The 25,637-nt window shown below is 36.0% G+C and overlaps 1 protein-coding gene and 1 long non-coding RNA gene across 2 annotated transcripts in view; one reads left to right on the top strand and one right to left on the bottom strand.

Annotated features, from left to right (window-relative positions):
• Positions 1-21: 21 nt before the first annotated feature.
• Positions 22-25,564, bottom strand: hepacam2 (HEPACAM family member 2). Its single transcript, NM_001245085.1, is given in 9 exon segments — positions 22-647; positions 741-814; positions 3,971-4,005; positions 4,139-4,160; positions 4,569-4,694; positions 8,019-8,318; positions 11,045-11,329; positions 11,987-12,346; positions 25,499-25,564. Coding segments are annotated over 9 exon segments (1,374 nt in total). The 5' UTR covers positions 25,560-25,564; the 3' UTR covers positions 22-536.
• The window catches only part of LOC148679827 (uncharacterized), a 3,168-nt gene continuing 2,598 nt past the window's right edge, over positions 25,068-25,637 (top strand). Inside the window, exon 1 of the long non-coding RNA XR_015945487.1 lies at positions 25,068-25,637. This exon is cut by the window's right edge and continues 1,145 nt beyond it. This is a non-coding gene — a long non-coding RNA (uncharacterized LOC148679827).

Genomic DNA, 25,637 nt, shown 5'->3' with positions numbered 1-25,637 from the left:
GATAAGAAAAGAATGCAAAGATATTTTTACAAACCTTTATTTTATTTTGCAGTTGTGGATCATTCATCTTTGTTAACATATGAGCAGGTGCCAGACATAAACAACAGAACAGACAGAAGATGTCTGCTTTACATTCAAAAGCTGCTGTGTAAATGTAAAGGGTTCGTGACATTTAAGATGTAATGAGAAATATGGCAATACACTGCAGTGTGCAAAAAATACATTCTTTTTTTTACAAGTACAAAACACAAACATCATATTTACATTCAAAATGGGACAAAAACAACAACGTTAGAAGGCGGCTGCATTCATATTTAAATACTCAAAGCATTTTGCTACAGAAAAAAAATCTGATAATCCTCTTGTATATTTTAAAGATCATATAAACATCAGTGCGCAGCACAAGTTGTACGATTTTCAGGAGTTTAAGATTTGCAAAAGTACAAAAAGGAATAATTGTAAAACAAAAGAAGTGCTTGAATGTGTGACTCTAGCGAGAAGAATCTTTCATCTGAGCCCACGTGAGCATCCGGCTCTCATTTCAAAAGACTCAGTGTTGGCGTTTCAGGCACATGTCTGATGACATCATAGATGGTGGTATGCAAATCTCTGACTGAATCCAGCCGTGTCAAAGACCTGCAGGATGCCTGGAAAACACAGGGAAGAAGAAAAAACATATTCAACTGTTCTGGGACAAAACTGCTCATGCAAATAGTAAGCGATATTTGTTTTTGTTTTACCTGTGTTGACTCCATTTTCCCACCCACAGAGACAAATTCATAGATTCCAAAGTCCTCGGTTGCACTTTCATGACCTGCAAGTATGTTATTCACATACGTTATATTACAAATCTACTATAAAATGTCAATAAAAGTCACTTTTCAAACTTTTCAACATTGTTGTTGAAAGAAACACTTAAAAATATCTATTATTTTTGCTGCTTGTTCAAGTGACTTATTCAACATGAGCTGATTCAAGGATTTCTTTTTTAAAACTTACTGGTTTTATGTTCAATCCACTTAAATGTGTAAAAAAATCAACAACTAAACAGTCACGAAACACCGAAACGCATTTTTTGAGATAACAGTCTATATGAAAAGTTCAGATGCAAATGCTGCTAAACGCCACTTCCGCCAAAAATTAGATAATGACATTGAGTGAATGCTTTAATGTAATGTAGCGTAGTACACCAACAAATAGATTTGCTTCAAATCATCTAAATCCCAGCGCCAGCTGGTTCACAAAATTATGAAAATTCTTAATTTGCTGATATTTTTTTAAAGATAATGCATTGCTCATCATTTTAATATTTTAGTTGAACTGTTTTTGATGCATATTAGTCAGTTACAGTATCAAATATAATCATTTGAATACTTAATTAAAGGAACAATTTGTATCTTTCACCACTGGCTCAACAAACAAAGGTGTGTTAGTGAGATGATGTAAGGAGTGTGGAATCATGGGAGTTGTACTTTTCATTACATCTTATTGAACTCATGTTGATTGATGACTAAAGGCTGGTTTATACTTTTGTCACGTTTAGCGTGATCAAAACAGGAACAAAAACAAAAAGATGCGGATCCAAGTGCAGTTTTATTTACAATGTGCATCAAACAGAAAAACAAGGTGTCCAAAGTGCAAATTACAAATAAACAACAAAACAAGAAACACAAAACAGAGACAGGGCTCAGGAATCAGAAACTCTAAACTTACTGGAATACGGAGACAAGATAGACAAACGACGCAGTGACAAACAGAGGTGAAATGGTTGTATAAATAGTCCAGGAAATTAACAGGAAACAGGAACAGCTGTGAGCCAATCAGTGTACGTGGACCGGGTGTAATGCGCATGGTATGTATGAACTTGTAGTCTTTTGGGCACTGTAGTTAATTCTCAAGAGTCTGTGAACTACAGCGCCCTCCGGTAGTCACTGACCGTCATGACAACTTCTGCATCGAGTAATCGGCGTGCGCCTGCTTTGCGTTTAGCTGTGCATTTATACTTCTGTGCTGTTTGTGTTGCTCTGCAAAAACATTTCCCAATCGCTAGCTGGCTGTAGGTTATGTTATGTTCATCTGTCTCGAGTTTCTTCGCCAGGATTTAGTTTTTTCTGAACGCTACCTTATTGTATAAGTAGCTAAAACTCACTCATTCAGCGGCAGGAACTGGCGAACGTGCAACAACTTTAATCATACGGTAAACACTAAACAACAGTATCCATCTGTAGCTCCTTCACATGACTCAACACTTGTAAACACTTGCTCCATCGGGGTCGCGGCTCTCAGCACTGGCCACACTCATCACTGCTACCAACCCGATCAATCACAGAGCCTGCGACGTGTAGTTACATTTTTCGAGAGGTACGCGTCAGCCACAACGAGGGGTATGCGACTGCGCAAAGGCTGCACCGGACCATACATGTACGCTTGATGCAGAAGTATAAATCAGACTTAAGTATTCAACCCTTATTGTCATGGTATTATGAAACAGAGTAATGCTGTTGTCACACTAGAATTTGATGATGTGAAATTCTGTCGTGCGTCGCTGTGAAAAGGGGCGAGATTAAACAAGATGATTAGACATTTAAAAAAGCAAGCGATTGCTTAACGTTTTAAATTTCTGTTCAGAGAGGTCATGTTTTGATCCTAGATTGGTCTCACGCAGTCAAGTGATGCGATTTCTTTTGAACTTTGCACCGCAGTGACCTGCGAAAGTTGCCACATGACCTTGCGTTTCCGGTCTGACGCATTCGCGTCCATATGAATGGAAATCTATGGGGAGAAAAGTGCAGTGTGACCGCAGCATATAGCCGCCTTTCCACTGCACAAGACATTTGGACACGACTGTCGAAATATGCCCCCTTGTGGCAGTCACACAGGATTTTCAGTTCTGACGTGCACCATGGGACAGAAGCTGTTCTCGCAGTGTTCGAAATAAAGGAGTGCATCTGTAGTTGAATGAATGAATGAATACTAGAAACTCAGACCGCTAAAAATATTGGAGGGAATGTGGAGACAATCAACATAAAACATATTTTTATTACTTTATTACTTACATTTATGAATAGAAATGTTTTCTTTTTAATATAGATTTTTTCTGATTCCAAAAAATAACCAAATAAAGTCATATTTCTCTTCTTGCGCACACGAATACATCACATTCGGTCAGCCAGTCGCATACGGTCTAGTCGCAGGAGTTATAATATTTCAACGGATCCGCAGCTCAATTCGGATCCTAATTTTCCGCATACGGACTACGCATACGGACTACTCTCCATTGGAAATGAATGACTTCCGGTCTGTCGCTTGTCGTTTGTTGTGTGCAGTGGAAAGGAGGCTTAAGACTGAGAGAAGCTTTTATTATGCCGCAGTCCACCACTTCCTGTTCTACTGATCGTGCTCATGTTTTTTTGGACTAAATAAATTTTAGGGTTATAAAAAACAACAACAAAAAAATTCTAATTTAACTTAAATCTTAGATTTAAATCTTATACAATAACAAATAATGTACGGTTGATCAATATTTCAGAAACCGCATTTGAATATTACCACTACTGAATTAATCAAATTTTATTAAGTTCATTAAACACGACTGTTTAAAAAGGTTAAAATGTTTAAAAAGTATTTATTTAAAATGTAAAATAATTAATGTACAGTCAGGACTTTAAAGACACACTTAATAAAATATCCCCTCAGCCACTCTTGTACAGCATTAATCCACACATGTAGTTGATTCTAGACGGTGTACTTCTCTGGTAATATCCTGTTTATTTTCTCAAGGGAGTGACTGTGTACCAAGTAAAGCCCCAGCAGCGAGGTGGAAAATGTGTTTATAGCGTGTGCTGGCAGAAAGCAAGCAGATATGATTCTAACAGTGGTAATGTTAATGCTGTGGAGGAGTGTGTGTTTGCTCAGAGAGCCAGTGTCCACATCTCTGCTTAACAACACAGATATATTACAGTGAGCGTACCAGAGCGGTGAAGTCCTCTCTGCTCCGTCATCGTCCTGCAGGACAACACAGGTCCAATAATCAGGTCATTAAACATAGGTCAAATAAACATAGGTCATTAATCAGGTCAAATAAATGATACACTTATGTCTATTAAAATCCTCTGAGAGCCGAGTTATTTTTTCTTACCGCCTGCAGAAATTCTTCACAACTGTAGAAAAAGGATGAAAAAAATCCATTACATTTAAATAACAAATATTTTAGATAGAGATTTTAATGGCTAAAGAAGACACATCTTTTCATTGTTTTTTCTTATTATAAAAGTGTATCTATCTATCTATCTATCTATCTATCTATCTATCTATCTATCTATCTATCTATCTATCTATCTATCTATCTATCTATCTATCTATCTATCTATCTATCTATCTATCTATCTATCTATCTATCTATCTATCTATCTATCTATCTATCTATATATATACGTATAAACGTGTGTATATACGTATATACTTGTATGTATGTATGTATGTATATACACACACACACACACATACACACACACACACACACAAGTTAAACACGTCATTAATTGGATTTATAAGCACAGATATTGTACCTCTTTTGGGATGGCAGCTCTTCCTCAGCAGCACAAACATCATACACACGATGATGACCACTGAAGTGACCGTAACTAACGCCAGCGGAGACATCACGCTCCCTTCCTGGAGAAATTTCGCTTTTCCTGGAAACACATCAATGTGTATAAGTATTACATTTCATATTTTTTTTTAAAAATCAATTATTTGGTGAAATCTTCATCCTTCTTACTTGTCCTTTATTTTTGTGACATGTACAGTCAAACTTATTAGCCCTGCTCTGAATTAGTGTTTCTTTTTCAAATATTTCCCAAAGGATGCTTGACAGAGCAAGGAATTTTTTCACAGCATTCCCCATTTACAATAATATTTTTTCTTCTGAAAAAAAGTCTTATTTGTTTTATTTCAGCTAAAATAAAAGCATTTTTAAAAATCATTATAAGGTCAATATTATTAGCCCCCTTAAAGGTTTACAAACCCTCTAATATATTATGATAGACCCACGTGTCATCACTGGACAGGTATACTGTTTATGGCTGTTGAGCATTATTTAAAACAACGTTAGCACCGATCAGCTTTAATTGTGGGGGGAAACTGGATAATTTTAAGCTTTTGTCAGCTAATTTCATCTTCCAGGTCTAAAATCCTTATCAAGGGAATCAAAATCTGTGACATAGCGCCGATCTGCCTGTCCAGTGATGATGCATCGTTTTCTCATTATTATTCATAGTGGAGTTTTCCTATCCTATGAGAAAACACTGCTTCTTAATTATTCATGAGAGCACATGCTTTCTGAAGGCAAGGCAGACCTGACGATGCTGTCAGGGCTGATACAGCAAAGCTGTTGGTTTGTAGCAAGCAGTTTTGTCGGGAGAACTGTAAAAGAATTTAAGAATGGCGGACTTTGTCTTTTATGAGTTGAGTTTGTTACCATTCAGACACATTGCCTATATCTGTGCTGCCGTGTTTGCACATGTTTAAAAATCTTTCGGATTACAGGACTAATGGTTGAAATAGACAGGGCAAGAGACCTGCTGCACTGCTATCCACTGTGTCTGCATTCAGACCCGGGGATTGACGAGGAGAAAAGTCCTTCTCATTTATAGGGCCCTATCATACACCCGGCGCAATGTGGCGCAAGGCGCGACGCAATTGTTGTTTGCTAGTTTTAGCTCAGCGCAAGAGTCTTTTTGGCGTTTTGCACCACACTGTTTAAATAGCAAATGCATTTGCGCTCATATGTGCGCCCATAGGCGTTCTGGTCTTAAAAGGAAGGCGTTCTGAGGCGCATTGCTGGCGTGTTGCTATTTTGCGAAACTATAACAGATTTTTCAATAGACCAAAACAAATCCAGTCTATTGTCCAGCGCAGAGCGCATTAGTTGTGTGCCTCGCTTACACACTGCTTATACACACAAGGAGTAAAGCAATACGCAAATATCTTTACATATGAAAAAGAAATAAAATATTAAGGATATATATATAGAATATAATAAGAATATATATAGGATATACATATAAAGGATTAAAACATATTATTTTCTAGCCTACATAAATATGAAAAACCACTGCTTTCATGCCTTCTTCATCTCGGGGGGCTTTTTCAGTTCATTCATGACAATTTGCTTTTGTATAATGTTATTATCATTAGCAGTATTATTTATTATATCCATCTTTATATTTGTTTTATTAAAAACAAGCTTAATTTTCCCACCTGCCAGGTTTTAGACCATATGGGGCACAGCATGTGTTTTAGATAAATAGCAAATGTGCTTATGGCGTGACGCAACTGGCTCTCAAATTGTGGTTGTGTTTAAATGACAATTGGAATAACAAATGTAGCAGGACAATAAATTACTAACTGTTTATTTCTTTGCATTTTAACTTTGTAAACTATAAAATCATGGCTCTCAGAGATTGTCTCATTTTGTGAGCCGACCGATAACAGTTGTTTGCTTCACTCCCCTCCACTCCTCCCTCTGCTCATCATGTAGCATTGGTTGAAAAAATTCTGAGGTAGACTTGAACTGAAAGAGGAGGGTTTCATGACCCTTTAGGAAATATAATTTTTATATTGTCTACAGAACAAATCCTCGTTATTCAATGACTTGCCTAATTAACCTGGCACAGATCAAATAAATCAGTTGTTAGAAATGAGTTATTAAAACTATTGTGTTTAGAAATGTGTTGAAAAAATCTTCTTTCCGTTAAACAGAAATTGGAGAAAAATAAACAGGGAAGCTAAAAATTCAGGAGGGCTAATAATTCTGACTTTAATTGTATCTTTGATTAACACAACCAAGAACTTTTATTGATTTGTGATGTTTTTTTTTTTTATTCTGTACCCACACTGAGCTAAAATGCACGGCCTGTATGGATGTAAACAGAAAGAACAGGTGCTAGCCCTTATTTGCTTTCCAGTGGAACAACAAAAAAGACTTAATCACAGATGTGGGACAGATTTACAGTTAGCAACTGAGGGCAGGAAAAAGACGCGTGCCATCGCCGTGCTGTTTCACAATGGATGGAACAAAGGAACAACAATAATGAAGACAGATTAACCACAAACACCAAAGCCATGGACAATTTATGTAATGTACTGAATACACTATTATTAGTAGTATCATATGTAACTTAAAATAATAACAGTTATTATTTTTAGTAGAATATTCATATTTATAAATCTTTTAATAAATAAAGAAATGGTTAATGAATTAATTGAAGCTCCATGTTTGACGTGAAAGAAAACATTACTATTTACAAATAAATAAAAGTTTTGTAACTTCACAGTGTTATATAAATAGTATTCATAATAATAATATTAATAACTAATAACATTTATACATTATATTTATTAAATAAAAATTAATAATATTAGAAGCAGCAATAATAATAATAATATTAATAATAATAATAATATTCCAACCACATAACTATAACAAAATTTGTTGCAATAGAACTATAGTTTCAATAGCATTATATAGTGCATGTATAATTTGTAGGGTTTGATTGCATATATTAATAAATAAAATATAACAATAATAATAATAAAGAGCTTTGATAGGTATTTTATAATGTTAGTTTTAGGTCTTTTATTGTTGTTAAAAAATATTATATATTATAACTAAATATATAATTTATTATAAGTAGAATTATTCAGCTTTAATAACACCTGTCTTTATTTCAATTAGGAAGTCAAAGAAATGTTTAATTAACTAACAAACGTCATATGCATAGTGAAGCTATTAGTCGAGTTAAAAAAAGTTAGTAAACCTTTTGCTTTACAATCAATTAATTAATTATGTGCAGAATTATAAAAATTAACTCAAATTAACCATTCAAGTCCAAGTTACAATGGACTACTCCCTTTTTTGAGCAAAGTCTTGTCAGTTTTTACCATTACAACATCTCCACAGAGCATGAAGAATATATAATGTCCAGATCTATAACCGCAGATGACTGTCAACTCACCTCTGTGCAGTCTGGCCACCACCAGTGTGAACTTGGTCTCGTCCTGCTTCTTCGTGGCATTATTGAAAGCTCTGCACAAGAACTCCTTCCCCTGTGGCAACTCGTACGTCTTCACCTCAAACCTTGGCCCCGTCATGACAATCTCAGTCCCATTATCTGTTTTTGAGATCCAAATGAAGGTGTTTGGAGGATTCGAGTCTGCATTACACTCAAAAAACGCCAGTTCCCCTGGGTTTACTGTAAAAACCCCTTCCGTTTTCAGAGCTTGGTCACAATTTACTGCCAGGTTATAAGGCCCATCTGGAAAACAAAACGTGTGGTAATACTTTAGTTTAGGTAACAATTCACATCATTTACTACTGGCTTATAACCTTACTTTATATACTTATAAAGTATGATCTTATTTTATATACCTAAACCTACCCAATACCTTACTGCATCGATTACCTTACGTCAGGGGCGTCACTAGGGTTGAATAACACTAAAGGAATAAGGGACTTAGCCCCAAAGAAGAACAGATGTGACTAGCTATATCCTATCCAGCTATATCATATTTCAAAAAATATGCCTAGATGTCTATATCATATCTAGAAAGCTAGTACAATTTACATTTTTCTGACTAATTCTCATGTATTTACATTGATATGATGTACATTTTATCAATTACAATTATTTTATTTCACTAAAACGATACCCATTTTTTACTGTGAAAACAAATATTAAGCTGTTGTTGTATTATTACCTCATTAGCTTCAGCTCCTCAAAATAATGAATCAATGAACGAAGTGCAGTGGCGGAATTTTTTTAACACCATGTGACAACAGTGCTACTCCCACCTGCCGGTAGAAACAGGTACTGCTGAACAGTTGACTATTTAATTACGTGCGTTAAGTGCAATAACGCTGCGTTAAGTGGAATGTTCGTGATGTATGTGGTCATTTTCAGTACTTAGATAACAAAATAAACGTTATACAACATATTTTTATTTAAATGCATCACATTTCAAAAGACCAAGGGCTTTTGACAATACATCAGAGGCTTAAACCCCCAATGCATAGATACACGCACTATTGCTTAGTCTTGTAAACAGTATTGTGTACATTAAGATGTGCTTTCCTTGCCTTGTCTTGCCATGTTAAACCCTTGCCTTCTTGTTTGTTTTACGCTACCTGCCTTCTGACCACTCGCCTGTTATTTGTTTACGACTCTGAATTATCTGCATATACTTTTTTGACACGGTATTGACTGTTGCCTGCCTGAGTATTCTTGAAATTAAACCTGCATTTAAATCTTTTTTGGACTTTTATTCTTATTTTTAAAAATATTTAAAAAATTTTAATCTACATATTTTCAAATTGATGAATCTCAACTAAATATTGTCCTATCCTAACAAAGCTCATTTATCCAGATTTTATTTGATTATAACAAATTCTTAGGACTGGTATTGTGCTCCGGGTTCATATATTTAATAAGTTCAGCTCAAAATAAGTATATTGTTTAACAGAATTTAATCGATATTTTAACAAAAAAATTATTTGTGGACAATTTCCTAGCATACACTATTCGTGTCTCTAAAATCCCTACTGCTAAGTTAGTTTGATGTGGACACCATCATTACTCTTTAAACACTTTAATAACTCAACCCACTATTTATTATTGTAAGAACTTAACTTTGGATATTTTTAAAGGTATTTTTCTCATTTTTAAAAAATATATTATTTACAATTTTTTTATTTACATTTTTGATGCATCTCAGCCAAATATAGTCATATCGCAACAAAGCTTATTTATTCAGATTTTATTTGATTAAACAAACTCTTAGGACTGGTTTTGGGTCTGGGGTCATATACTGTATATTTAATAATAAGTTCAGGTCAAAATAAGTATTTTTTAACATTATTGCACCCTTATTTTTACATTTAATCTTCACAAACAAATTTACTTTAATCACATGTGGACAATTTCCAAGTGTCCCGATCACCACCGAACTAATCCTGGCAAATTGCTGGTAAAAACGCATATTGCTAAAGAACTACAAATCCAATGTTACATGGACTACAGATCAAGTCATGCACCACACACTCACACCTGTTCCGGTTTTCTACTGGTTGCTGACAAAACACAGCTAAAGCTGTTCAGAACTTATGACAAGTACTTTAAAAGCAGCACAAACACAGAAACTATTTGCTAAGTCTTGTAAACAGTATTGTGCACATTAAGATGCACTTTCCTTGCCTTATGACATGTAAAAGCAGCACAGACACACACACTAGTTGCTAAGTCTTGTAAACAGTATTGTGCACATTAAGATGCGCTTTCCTTGCCTTGTCTTGCTATGTTAAACCCTTGCCTTGTTTGTTTGTTTGTTTTACATTATTTGCTACCTGCCTTCTGACCACTCGACTGTTATTTTTTAATGAATGACTCTGCATTATTCGTTTGCCCCTGTATTGACTGTTGCCTGACTGACCATTCTTGACATTAAACCTGCATTTGAATCTTTGTTGGACTTTTTATTCTCACTTTTTAAAAATATATTACTTAAAATGATTTAATCTATATATTTTTGAATTGATGCATCTCAGCCAAATATCGTTCTACACTAACAAGCATTATTTTTTCAGAATTATACTTGGCTAAAACAAATTCTTAAAACTGGTATTGTGCTCTGGGTTCGTATATTAAATAAGTTCAGGTCAAAATAAGTATATTGTTTAACATGATTTCACCCATATTTTAACATTTAATCTTCACAAATACATTCTGGACACACTATCCATGTCTCCCTTCTGTAAAGTTAATTTGATGTATACACCAACACTTGAAACCTTTAATAACTTAACCCACATTCATCTCTCAGTTATTATAAATGACACGTCATGTACAGATCAAGTTTAACGTCTGAGTAACAATGCAAACAGCAGTCAATTCTCAGGCTGCGGGAGGAACAGAGTCCAATAACGACACCAGGCATGATAACAGATGATAAATGAGCTTGAGGTCAGTAAACGACGACAGATACTCACAGAATACACTGAGATCAGTCTGTTGGCTAGGTTTACGGCTGATCTGGTTATGAGCCTCGCAAATGTACTGGCCCATGTCTTCTTTCCTAACAGGGTTTATGAAAAGCGTCCCGTTATCTTCAGAGAATGTGTGCCGGTCGCTTGGACTAACCAACATGTTGTCCTTTAGCCATTTGTACCGAATCTCCGTCCCTTGTTGAGCAGAACAAGTCAGCGTTACGTTGTCCCAATCTTCAACAAGTTCAGAATCCGGGGTTTTACTGATAACAGGAGTGGAGACCGGTACTGTAAAACAGAAAAGATGTTAAAATGTAACCCTGCTGCTTATTCGTGTTTGGTACTGTAAAGTGTTTTTCCATTTATTTATGGTTGTGATAATGTAAATTTTTTACTTTTGATCATTGATTGGCAGCATTAACAAAATGACAAACTGCACCTCTTCCCAAAAGGGAAAACCACCAACAATCAAGAATACATGATTATATGTTGTCGTGGCTTTACAATCAAAAAATGTCATTATAATGGAAGTCAGTAGGGCAAAAACATAATGAAAGGCTAGAAAATTTGTTCAGAGAGTGTATTGTTAATTTTATTTTTATTTTTTTCGAAGCATTTTCCCAAAAAATGTGTCAAAATAAGATTTGACACCAAAAATCAATCCATTTGCTGAAACACAGAGAAAGTTGTGGCCCCTGAGTGGATGAAAACATCCCCAACAGCACACAAGAATTAATATTATTGGTTATTTTCACTTATGTAAGTCAAGATGACTGGAAAAGGTCATTTGATTCAACAGAATAATTTTTTTAAAGTGTTTTCAAGTCGCAGATGAATGTTCTTAATTAGCATTATGAGAGTCATTGGAAGTTAAAATGAAATATCTAACCAAAAAATAACTAAAATGTCTGATTAATATGGCCCTTCAATTCAAAATCCTCTTACCGCTCACTGTAACCGTCACTGTTTTAGTGACCGAAACTGGAGGAGCGTTTTCATTAAAAACGATGTTGATCTGCAGCTCATATTCCCCCTCTGTGTCTTCATCCAGATCTTCAAACTTCAGTGAAACATCAGGCAGTTTCTCCATCGTGATGTTCTTCACTAGCAGATTGGGGATGGAACTGGTTGTTCTGGGAGAAAACTGGAAAGTGACCAAAGGCGTAACTTTGGGCTTGGTCTTGAACCAGGATCCCTGGAACGGCACATCCTTGACATTAAAATGAGTCTCGACTCTGAGATCCATAGATTCCCCTTTTGTGCCATGCCAAGTGGGCTGAAGCCGAATGTATTCAGGGTCAGAGCCTGTTCAAAAGAAAGCAGTAAATGATGTTTAATGATGTCAAACTAATATACAGTTGTTATTATCAGAATAATTTTGTAATATCTCATTTCTAATAACTGATTTATTTTATCTTTGCCATGATGACAGTACATAATATTTAACTAGAAATTTTTCAAGATACTAGTATTCAGTTTAAAATGACATTTAAAGGTTTAACTAGGTTAACTAGAAAGGGTAGGGTAATTAGGCAAGTCATTGTATAACAGTGATTTGTTCTGTAGACAATCAAAAAAATATTGCTTAAAGAAGCTAAAAACATTGACTTTAAATTGGTTTAAAAATATTTTAAACAGTTTTTATTCTAGCCGAAAGACTTTCCCCAGAAGAAAAATATTATAGGAAATGCTGTGAAAATTTCCTTGCTCTGTTAAACATCATTTGGAAAGTATTAATACAGCTGTAAGTAAAAATACACACATTTTTGCGCAATGCAATTGCACTGTCGAGTCAAGATGTAAAATACATGGATGGATTCACTGAGGAAGTCCAGAAAAGTTTTAATATTTCATTCATAGGAATATATTAAACACAGTCATGGAGAATATGTAAAAATTGAAGCCATTGTGTGCATTAGCAACATCCAATGCTAACAACTTGCAAACTACATTCACATGTTTTTATTAACAGCTAGTAAACGTATACATTTTAAACTGAGTTTCTCAGTTCAATTTAAGACCCCAAAATAGTCAAAAAGAGTCAGGAGTCTCTAGTGATTAACTTAAAAAAAATCTTCAGTTATTTTGTTTGAGGGGTAGTTTCTAAAAAGTAAAATTAGACATTTTGATGAAATTAAATTTTTACATGAACTTTTACGAGACAGAAAATTATTTTGAAAAATAAGCTTAAATGCTATGGCTAATTATATAAAAATGTATTAAAGGTGTATTGAACATTAAATGCATTCCATTTGAACACACGAGTCATCATTTTTGACCATTTATTTATTTTCATAATAATAACCAAAATCATTTGTAATAATGCAATTGTTTCAGTTATGATAAAAATGTAGATGGCTGATGTAATGTTGCTAAACAATGTAAAGCATTAATGGTAAATTGGAATTGTACTGTATGAAATTCTACTGAAACACATGTAAACATAATTAATAGTTAATAAAAATATATATTTTTAAATATTCAGTGACAGACAGACAGACAGACAGACAGACAGGCAGGCAGGCAGACAGACAGACAGACAGGAAGGCAGGCAGACAGACAGACAGACAGACAGACAGGCAGGCAGGCAGGCAGGCAGACAGACAGACAGGAAGGCAGGCAGGCAGACAGACAGACAGACAGACAGACAGACAGACAGACAGACAGGCAGGCAGGCAGGCAGGCAGACAGACAGACAGGAAGGCAGGCAGACAGACAGACAGACAGACAGACAGGCAGGCAGGCAGGCAGGCAGACAGACAGACAGGAAGGCAGACAGACAGACAGACAGACAGACAGACAGACAGACAGACAGACAGGAAGGCAGGCAGACAGACAGACAGACAGACAGACAGACAGACAGACAGACAGACAGGCAGGCATGCAGGCAGACAGACAGAAAGTTCACCTCAGATCTTGAAAATCAAATAAATCATTTGAAATTGAAATTTACAACTGTGACTTTAAATCAACACATATCAGCAGATGTATTTAATACATGTACAACACCATTAATCTTGCTGTATTTATTTTCAGTGTTACCATTTTTCTCAGTGGCTTTTGTGCATTTCTCACAACACTATTTACATCTGCACAACAGTTCATGCATTTCTCAAAACAGTTAGTCATTTGTCCACATCCTAGTAGCAGTTTCTCATTCCTTCCAACAAACTGCAGATGCTTTTGGACATGCATCAATTGCTTTTATACAACTCTCTGCAGTTTTATAACATTATCATTTGCTTCTGTCATGTCAGTCAAAATTAACTAAACTTGTAAATGCTGAATAGTCATTATATATTAAACTAATAGTCCTTGTTTCATTACTTGAGTCATTACACACAAACATGTTGAACTAGTTGTTAAAATCTGTCAAGCAAATAAAAAAAAGATTTTTCTCTGTAAAAATGTCTTCTCAATTGAACAATTTGATGAATGATTTACAGACCTCTGTAGATTCAGTTCCAATATGTACTGCAATATTGTTTATAGTTGTGCACAGCTCGACCCAAAGGAAGTTTATGTTTGCTGTAAATAAGGCTGTATTTATTCTTTTGCACTATGCTGGGAATAAATTAGAATAGTAAAGAGAATATGCAGTAAAAACGTGAAACATACTGTACATATTTAGTGTCTTGTACTCAAATACCGCACTAAATGCAGTGATGTCTAACTTTACTGTACTTCACAAATGGCTGTGCAAATAGTACATAGTGCTGTCTTGAGCATCTTTTAGGAAGAGTCATCAAAATCTGACTTTTTTTGCATTGGAAAAATGTCCAGAGTAAACTGTCAAAATGAAAACATGACAAAGCCATTTGATTTGATCTTGTTTATAAACAATGGTATCAGGACTTTTCATCTTGATGACACTGACACTTTCATTGACATGAATACTTGCTTTTGAGGAATGAGCTCTCCATTTTGAGCAAGTGACACGCTTTTGCAGGTTATTAACTAGGTTTTGCAGTTTGTACTAATTATTTTTTTTAAAAATGCATTAACTGTTGTGCAAATGTGAATAGTATTGTGAGAATGCACCAAAGCCACTGAGAAAAACTGTTAAAAAATAAAATAAATTCTTCAGTTATTTTGTTTGAGGGGTAGTTTCTATAAAGCAAAATTAGACATTTTGACCCAATTCAATTCCTTCAAAATTCAAGTTCACATGCACTTTTACTAGAAACAGAAAAAACAGTAAAATACTTAAAATCTAATAGTTAATAAAAAGATTTTTAAAAATTCAGTGTGACAGACAGACGTATAGACAGATGGACGGACAGACGGACAGACAGATAGATCTTTACTGTAAAATATACAGTAATTTTCAAAATACAACTTGAAAATACAGCAACATAATGCATACCTGTATCACAGTAAGATTCAGTTAACATTAAATTTAAATGCTGCTTAATGTACAAATATCGGACGGACGGACGGACGGACGGACGGACGGACGGACGGACGGACGGACGGACAGACAGACAGACAGACAGACAGACAGACAGACAGACAGACAGACAGACAGACAGACAGACAGACAGACAGACAGATAGATAGATAGATAGATAGATAGATAGATAGTAACACATTTAAGCAGATTGAACATAAATAGTTTCTCTCCAAAAATGTCCAGAATTATGTTAAGCGCATTTTAAATAAGTACTTTAAATAAGCAGCACAAATCTTTTATTTGTTTTAAGTTCACAGGCTGTCCACAAAGTACAAAAGACTTTAAACAATCCAATTCACCGACTGCTGAATTTCAATGTGTTTGGTAATTTGGGCCGAACAGAATTGCGTGAGAAACTGTAATGTTTCTCATTACCATTGACATCGCTGATTAAAACATGAATCTGAATCTACAGTGAATCTGTTTACCTACTCATTGGTACCTGCTTACTTGGTTACTTCATTAATTCATTTTCCTTTAGCTTAGTGCCTTATATATCAGGGATTGCCACAACCTCCAAAGATACCGGCATTTGTTTTACCCAACGGATGCCCTTCTAGCCACAACCAAGTATTGGGAAACATCCAAACACAAATTCACACACACACACACACACACACACACACACACACACACACACACACACACACACACACACACACACACACACACACACACACACACACACACAACGACCAATTTAGTTTATTCAATTCACATATAGAGCATGTGTTTGGACTATGGGAGAAACCGGAGCACCCGGGGGAAACGCACACGAACACGGGAGAACATGCAAACTGCACACAGAAATAGCAATTGGCTCAGCCGGGACTCAAACCAGCGACCATCTTGCTGTGAGGCGACCATGCTAACCACTGAGCCTCCGTGGTGCCCCCCAAAGTTACTTCAATTAACTTAAAAATGGAAATTTAAGTCTGACACAACCAGCCTTCACACAAGCGACATCACACTGGATTTATTCACATCATTAATTAGTTCACACACACACACACACACACACACACACACACACACACACACACACACGCGCGCACGCACGCACGCACGCACACACACACACACACACACACACACACACACACACACACACACACACACACACACACACACACACACACAGATCTGCAGTTTAATCACCGCTGCTTTGCCCTCGTCACTTGATCCTGTACCTGCATGAGCAAATATTTACCGGCTTCTCAGAATGATAGTTATCAAACATCAAGTCCTCTCTAATTTGTCTGAACTGGTCCGTGAGCAAACACTCAGTCTTTACATCAGGCTTTACATGAAGTCATGGAGACCGCAGTTTCACTGATCACCAGATTAACCAGCAAGCATAAAATTACACACCAGACTGAACTGTAAATGAACAAGCTCTCTTTACTTAAAGGGACAGTGCACCCAAAACTGAAAATTCTCTCATCATTTACTCACCCTTCACTTGTTCAAAATGTGAGTTTCTTACTTCTGTTAAATACAAAAGCAGACATTTTGAAGAATGTTAGAAATCTATAACCACTGACTTACATGGTAGGAAAAAACAATCCTGTGGAAGTCAATGATTACAGGTTTCCAACATTTTTTCTAATATTTTTTAGTTAATTTTTTTAATGTTAGGGTGAACTATTCTTTTAAAGTGACAACTCAAATTCAATATTTTTTTTTCCTCATACAGAAATCAGATTCATCACAATATATGAACAACATGTACACTCACCAGCCACTTTATTAGGTACACCTCACTAGTACAGGGTTGGACCCCCTTTTGCCTTCAGAACTGCCTTAATCCTTCCTGACATAGATTCAACAAGGTCCTGGAAATATTCCTCAGAGATATTAGTCCATATTGACATGATAGCATCACACAGTTGCTGCAGATTTGTCAGCTGCACATCCATGATGTGGATCTCCTGTTCCACCACATCCCAAAGGTACTCTACTGGAGATCTGGTGACTGTGGAGGCCATTTGAGTACAGTGAACTCATACAATGCTGGAAATAGCCATCAGAAGAAGGGTAAACTTTGGTCCTAAAAGGATGCTCTTCTGCATACCTCGGTTGTAACAAGTGGTTATACTGTTGCCTTTCTATCAGCTGGAACCAGTCTGGCCATTCTCCTCTGATCTCTGGCATCAACAAGGCATTTACGCCCACAGAACTGCCGCTCACTGGATATTTTCTGTTTTTCGGACCATTCTCTGTAAACCCTAGAGATTGTGCATGAAAATCCCAGTAGATCAGCAGTTTCTGAAATACTCAGACAAGCCCGGCTGGTTCCAACATCCATGCCACGTTCAAAGTCACTTAAATCATCTTACTCCGCCTTATGATGCTCGGTTTGAACTGCAGCAGATCGTCTTGACCATGTCTATATGCCTAAATGCATTAAGTGGTTGCCATGTGACTGGCTGGTTAGAAATTAGCATCAACCAGCAGTTGGACATGTGTACCTAATAAAGTGGCCGGGGAGTGTATATAAAATTAGAGCAAATATATTTAATTCTAATTGTTGAAAAAAATATTTGTGAATGACCTCATCTGCCTATATTGCCATATATCTGAGTTGCCCTTATTCACTTTCTTTCTTGAGTTTCAGGCACTATCATACACCTGGCGCAATGAGGTGCAAGATATGTTTCCACAACTTATTGCTATTTTCAGACCAGCACAGCCTTAATTTTCCTGTTTTCTGCCACGTTGTTTAAATAGCAAATCCATTTGCACCACTTTGTGGACTCATGGGTGTTTCGATCTAGATAAGAGGTGTGTTAGGGTGCATTGTTGACGCGCTGCTATTTTGAGGAGCTAAAATAGCCTGAGCAATAGACCAGCTGAAAGCAGGTCTAAACAAAAGTCCAGCGCAGAGCACGTTAGTTATGCGCAGTGGCGTAGCGGACGGGCCCGCAGGGCACGCACCGCGGGGGGGCCCCGCGTGATTAGGGGGCCCCGCGTCGTCGCGATTTTCAATAAACTCTTGGGAACAACTGTGGTCGGAACCAAAGTTCACACGTCTGTGTTCTCTGAACATCTCTCAAGCGGTGGACTACTTCATTCTGATTGCTTGCCGCCAATGTTGCCAACTTAGCGACTTTGTCACTAGATTTAGCGAATTTTCAGACCCCCCTAGCGACAAATCTAGCGACTTTTTTGTGTGTTATTGGAGAATTTTTTTTAGACTGTCATTTGTCCATACTGTACCGTCCCTACTCTTCTCAACAAGCTGCGTGTGATGCCGCCGGCCCCTCCCCCGCCTCACAGCACTGACAGGCGGCCCAGTCAGTCCTCTACAGCAGCCTCTCCAACCTGCAGCCCGAAAGCAGATCACCCCTCTGCGTACCGACGACAAATGATTTAGCACAGGCAGTGTGAAGGTATTTCCCTTGTACAGTCAAACCGATCTACTTCTACTTTATTTTAACAATTTAATTGGACCGTTTATTTTTTTCTTGTTTACAATCACAGATATTTTATTGACAGTTTCTGAACTTGTCTGAGTTTATTATATATGAGAGATTACTGCACATTCACTACACATCTATAATGACATACTGTATTCAAACAGCAATAAATTTAGTTAAATAAACATGCTTATATAAAGTGTAGTGCAGTTATAAATACCCCTTTATTAACCATATGCTGTTAAACAGAAACGGTAGAACGTGATGACGTCAGTGATATGCAAATTGACGTATGACGTATCCCCCCCCCCCCCCCCTTCATCAGGGGGCCCCGTCAGCGATCCCTGCAGGGGGGCCTCTGCATTTTGCGCTACGCCACTGGTTATGCGCTTTGCTTACACATTGCTTAATACACAAGGGATGTACAGCAATACAGAAATATCTATAAATGGAAAAGAATCAAAGGAATGAATTATTATTTTTAAATATTTTTTTCTACATAAATATAAAAAACACCACCTTTTTTAGTTTATTCATGACAAGTTGCTTTTGTATAATGTTATTATTATTATTAGCAGTATTATTTATTATCTGCATATTTATATTTGTTTTATATATAAAAAAAAGCTTAGATTTGTCCACCTGTTTTTACCTGGTTTTAGACCATATGGGGCACAGCATGTGTGTTTGGTTATAAGTCAGTTTTTTGACCACACTTCATTATTATTGTTCATTTATTCATTTTCTGGAAATTAGAACTTAATTTAGAATTTTGAAACAAATATTTGCGCTTAAACAAAATTAATTATGTAGGCTTATAGATGTCTGTGCACACAACACGTTTCCTTATCCACGAAAGAGTGAAAGTGAAAGTAAAGGCCGATTGAAGGAGGCTTATTCTCCAGATGCTCTGTTTAACTGTTTTCTCGCTAGTGAATCGTTCAGTTTTTCTTTTTTAAAAAGTCTGTCATGTAAATAGCTAGGGTTCTAATTTGACGATCCATGCGCAAAGTCCAAAGCGCAGGGTGCAAACGCATTAAGGGCGTGTCAGAATCCACTTTTACTATTTTAAAGACGAAGAAATCCGCTTTGCGCCGTGGCGCATGGTCTAACAGGGTTGAGCTTATTCTCTTAATGAGTTATCGGTGTGTTTTGAGAATAAACCAATCACAGAATAAGATTGAGAATAAACCTCATCCCCCACTCATCCCCCATTCCCTTTGAGAGTCAGTTGCGCCACGCTATAGTGCATTTGCTATTTACATGACGGACTTGAACACTTTGAGAAAACAGTTAAACAGAGCATCTACAGCGAGAGAATTAGAGGTGAGCCTCCTAATTGTTTACTTTCGCTTTCACTCTCGTGGATAGAGAAACGTGGGCAAAAGAAGGCATGAAAGTATGGTTTTTATATTTATGTAAATAATAATATTTTTTGAAATATTTTAATCTTTTAATTCGTTTTCATTTGTAAAGATGTTTGTGTATTGCTGTACATCCTGTGTGTATTAAGCAATGTGTCAGCGAGGCGCACAAATATCGCGTTCTGCGCTGGACAATAGACCAGCTTTGATCTGATCTATTGAACCGTCTATTTAAGTTCTTCAAAATAGCAACACCTCCTTTTTTAGACCAGAACGCCTATGGGCGCACATATGAGCGCAAATGCATTTGCTATTTAAACAGCGTGGCGCAAAACTTCAAAACGGCTCTTGCGCCAAGCTGAAACTAGCAAACAACAATTGCGTCGGACTTTGCACGTAGATCCCTAAAATAGAGCCCAGTATCTCGCAATTCTGAGCTTTTTCTCAAATCTAAGATTTTAAAAATTAGAAATTACATAAGGTTATTAAACTCATCGCTTCTAAAGTGATCAGTTGACTGTACTGGGGTGAGGCAGTGGCGCAGTAGGTAGTGCTGTCGCCTCACAGCAAGAAGTTCGCTAGGTCGAACCTCGGCTCAGTTGGCGTTTCTTCGTGGAGTTTGCATGTTCTCCCTGCCTTCGCGTGGGTTTCCTCCGGTTGCTCCGGTTTCCCCCACAGTCCAAAGACATGTGGTACAGGTGAATTGGGTAGGCTAAATTGTCCGTAGTGTATGAGTGAATGTGGGTGTGGATGTTTCCCAGAGATGGGTTGTGGCTGGAAGGGCATCCGCTGCGTAAAAACTTGCTGGTTAAGTTGGCGGTTCATTCCGCTGTGGTGACCCCGGATTAATAAAGGGACTAAGCCGACAAGAAAATGAATGAATAAGTTGAATTTACTTAAAATGATTAAACCCACTGCTTTTAAAGTGACTTAGATGAAGTTTTTAAACTCATTGCTTTCAAAGTGATAAGTTGACTTTAATTAAAGTTAATCAACCTGTTGCCTTAAAATAATTACATAAACAAACTTTACTTAAATGTAACTGTATATAGGCCAAAGGCAAGATCTGATTTGATATCATTGAAAGTGTAAATAATGCAGGTACAGTCAGTGTCTGCTTTAATATTTCTAAATGACTAGTGAAAATGAAAAGTCAAACTAAAATGTTTCCTGGTCATTCAATACATAGTTTGAAGACTAGCGGCAAAGTATAAACACAACAACTGGTATTTTGCTGTTGCACTGTGATCTCACATGCCTGACAAGAACTTTTGGTATATAAACATTTAAAAGTGACAATTTAGTGGGTGTCTAAACACTAAAGAATAAAAACAAATTATTTCATTAAAGTACATAAAACGAAGTGTCAGTTGAAACTAGAAACTGTTCAGCTATCAACATTATTCAAAACACTTTCTTTTGTACTCAACAGACCCTTCAGATCTGATCTGAAAAAAAAAACTCAAGGGCAAATTTTCCTTTAGCGTGGATAAACTGCACACAGTCTTCAAGCGACAGCTGTTAATCTGCATTGCGTTGCCAGGTAAAGCCGTGTGGCAGAAGGCAGGTAAACAGTCTGATTCTCCTCCCTCTTTATGACTTCTTTAACCACCCGGACACGAGCATCTCCACCCCTACTGACAGCCAGTGTTGTGCATTACAATAGATGACTGCGCGGCTCGTGTTGTGCGCTAAATAATAAATAAAGACGCCCTTATTGCACGCACAAAGGGCCGGAGGGTGAATGTGCAAAAGTGTGCCTGTGTTTACGCCACAGTTTAAGCTGTGAATGCATCGCTAATAAGTGCGCTTGGCCTGTTCTGCTCTTATTGTCTTCAAACAAGGTAAGGATTATTGCAGGATAGCAACAGTGCACTTATACGACCACCTTCCTCACAATAGGCGTTAAGAATCGAGATACTGAGGAGCAAACGGTCAACCCTTTATGAGTTCTCAAACACAAACAAACATCACACCATTCATTAATGCATATACAAGTGTATGTGTGTGTGCTGGAAAAACAACAAAAGCCTGACTGTGAATAATCCACTAAAGCTTTGAATGTTAAAGAATCAGGTGACACCAAAATGAAAATTCAGGAAGCATCTGCCACAAGAGAATGACTCTTGATAGATATACAGTTGAAGTCAGAATTATTAGCCCCCTTTTTAACTTTTTTAAATATTTTCCAAATAATTTTTAACAGAGCAAGGAAATTTTCACAGTGTGTCTGATAATATTTTTTCCTCTGGAGAAAGTCTTATTTCTTTTATTTCGGCTAGAATAAAAGCAGTTATTAATTTTTTTAATGCCATTTTAAAGACAAAATTATTAGCCCCTTTAAGGTTTATTTTTTTCCGATAGTCTACAGATCAAACCTTTATACAATAACTTGCCTAATTAACCTAACCTGCCTAGTTAACCTAGTTAAGAATTTAAATGTCACTTTAAGCTGTATAGAAGTGTCTTGAAAAATATCTAGTCAAATATTATGTACTGTCATCATGGCAAAGATAAAATAAATCAATTAATAGAGATAAGTTATTAAAACTATTATATTTAGAAATATGTTGAAAAAATTCTCTCCGTTAAACAGAAATTGGGGAAAAAATAAACAGGGGGCGAATAATTCAGGGGGCTAATAATTCTGACTTCAACAGCAAGTATTCATTATTGAATTGGCCTTCTCTTCAATCACGTCGACAAATTCATCGGGTTCATTTATAAAACTCTTACTGGGAAAACTCCACTATATTTACAGTCACTTCTTTATATTCAGAAAACATCAAAATCTGTGCTCTAGTAGATTTATTAACCTTTGTATACCCATTTGGTCGCTACTCTTTTCAGTTTTCTGCTGCTGATGCCTGGAATCATCTAAAGCTCAACACTTTCATTCCACTATCATCCTTCACAAAATTCAATCCAGTTAATGGTACAAGATCACAGTGCTTGTTTTTAGTTGTTCCCTGGTTTTATATGCTATTATCCGCATTTATAAAATTGTTATTGTATTGCGTCCCTGCTCTTTCATATCTGCTTTTAATGTTGCCTCTTGGCCAGGTTGTCGTTGTAAATGAGAACTGGTTTTCAATCGACTAACCTGGTTAAAATAAATGTTATTAATGTTATTATTAAGTCACAGTTATGATGACTAGCAGCGCATTTGGCTTGGACGTTGTATTTAATTTGAATTAATTTACTACTAGCTGAGGCGACGCAGTGGGTAGCACGTTCGCCTCACAGCAAGAAGGTCGCTGGGTCGATCCTCGGCTCAGTTGCCGTTTCTGTGTTGAGTTTGCATGTTCTCCCTGCGTTCGCGTGGGTTTCCTCCGGGTGCTCCGGTTTCCCCCACAATCCAAAATGGGTTGCAGCTGGAAGGGCATCCGCTGCGTAAAAACTTGCTGGATAAGTTGGCGGTTCATTCCGCTGTGGCGACCCCAGATAAATAAAGGGACTAAGCCGACAAGAAAATGAATGAATGAACTTCTAGCTGATGTGCCGCAGAACACAATTGGTTCTATTGTGCTATATGGAGAAAATAAGCTCTCATTACAGACTAACTTTCATTACAGACTAGTTTAATTTGCATTAGACCAGTGGATCTCAACCTTGAACTTTTTCAGTTCATGGAAAATATTGCACAAAAAAAAAAAAAAAACAAGCTACAACATTTCAACAAAATTGTATATATATTTTTGTTTCTCTTGATTTTAGCTATTTTTGAAAAGTTTATTCAATATTTTTCCCTAACAAATAACTTTGGCCTGCTCATTTTTTAACCATTAGTTTGTTAGATTAAGCTCCCGATTGGGCTTTCGGTACTAACTAAACTAATGTATGTGCACAAATATAATATTGTAAAGCTCCCTATAGAAAATATTAATTTTAATGAGAAATTTGTGAAAGGTGTATTCATATGCTGAGCACTGTACATATATATATATATATATATATATATATATATATATATATATATATATATATATATATATATATATATATATATATATACACACACACACACACACACACACACACACACACACACACACACACACACACACACACATAACTTTTTTTTAAATATTTTAAATATATATATAGTTCATTATGTTATAGGATAGACTATTTTATTTACATTTTTTTGTATTATGACCATTATTAAAAGGTTCAAAATGTAATTTAGCACATAAAAGCACACATTTCTAAACAAAATGTAATTATTATTGAATGCCAAAAATATTTAATGATTGTAAAAAGATCTAATTAAAATGTATATATAAAATGGCACTAAAGTGTTTCCAAAAAACATAATTTTGTAAAAGTGTTTTTAAAACATTTGAATTTTAAGTTTTAAAAGTAATATAAATTGTGCCAGATTTTTATATGCAATATAAAGGAACATAAGGGGACACTTTATTTTGATGGACGGTTTGTTGAATTTAAGTTACATTGCAACTAATTCTCATAAGATCATAAGTAGACTGTTAGTTGAAATGTACATACAAAGTTTCTTATATTCAGTTTAATGTCTGCTGAAGGAGCAGTATCAGCATATTAAGCACACAGTCTATTAATACTCAAATGGACCATCAAAATAAAGTGTAACCGAACATAATTTAAGGGCAAACATATTAAATATCGCAACAAAAACTTTTGAACTGTCGTAATTAATCGATTTAAAAATAATAAATATTTGTAAGGATTTAAAATGATGATATCTTTTTAATCATGTTATACGTATGACCAAAAATAAAAGGTGGAAGCGAATTTTTCCCATGTAGGAAGTAATCACCTGACTATTCCAGAACTAAAACCAAACCACAGTTTCACTGTCACAAGTTCAAGTCTCACTTTGTTTATTTATTTTTATTCTAAAAATCAAGTTACACAAACAGGAAGTTGGTAATATAAAAAAATTCAACCATTTTTCCCAAAGTATCCCTACATCTACTTCCCTAAGTGCAAATGATATGCATATATATATATATATATATATATATATATATATATATGTATATATATATATATGTACACACTTCAAATGGCATTAATTTAACTGTAATTTTTTTTAACTCTGGGAATGTATTTATATAAATAACACTCATTTGACCTCTTGGCCAAACTTATATATATACATTTTTAGAAAGCATCGTAGTAAAAATGCTGAATGTTTTGCTCTTGCAAGACATTCAGAAAGAAATAAACATCCTCTTACCAGATATTATGACAAATAAGCTGCATATCAGCAGGATCATGGTGACTTCAACACATTCCATTTGAGCTATATAATCTGTAGAAGCTGTGTGACAAGAAAAGGGAACTGGTGACAGTATTTGCCAGGGAAATGAGAGAAG

Source organism: Danio rerio, chromosome 19 (genome assembly GCF_052040795.2).
Source record: "Danio rerio strain M-AB ecotype USA chromosome 19, GRCz13ab, whole genome shotgun sequence".
Taxonomy (NCBI): Eukaryota; Metazoa; Chordata; class Actinopteri; order Cypriniformes; family Danionidae; genus Danio; species Danio rerio.
Note: the sequence above shows the minus strand (reverse complement) of the source record. Positions and strands in the feature narration are given on the sequence as shown.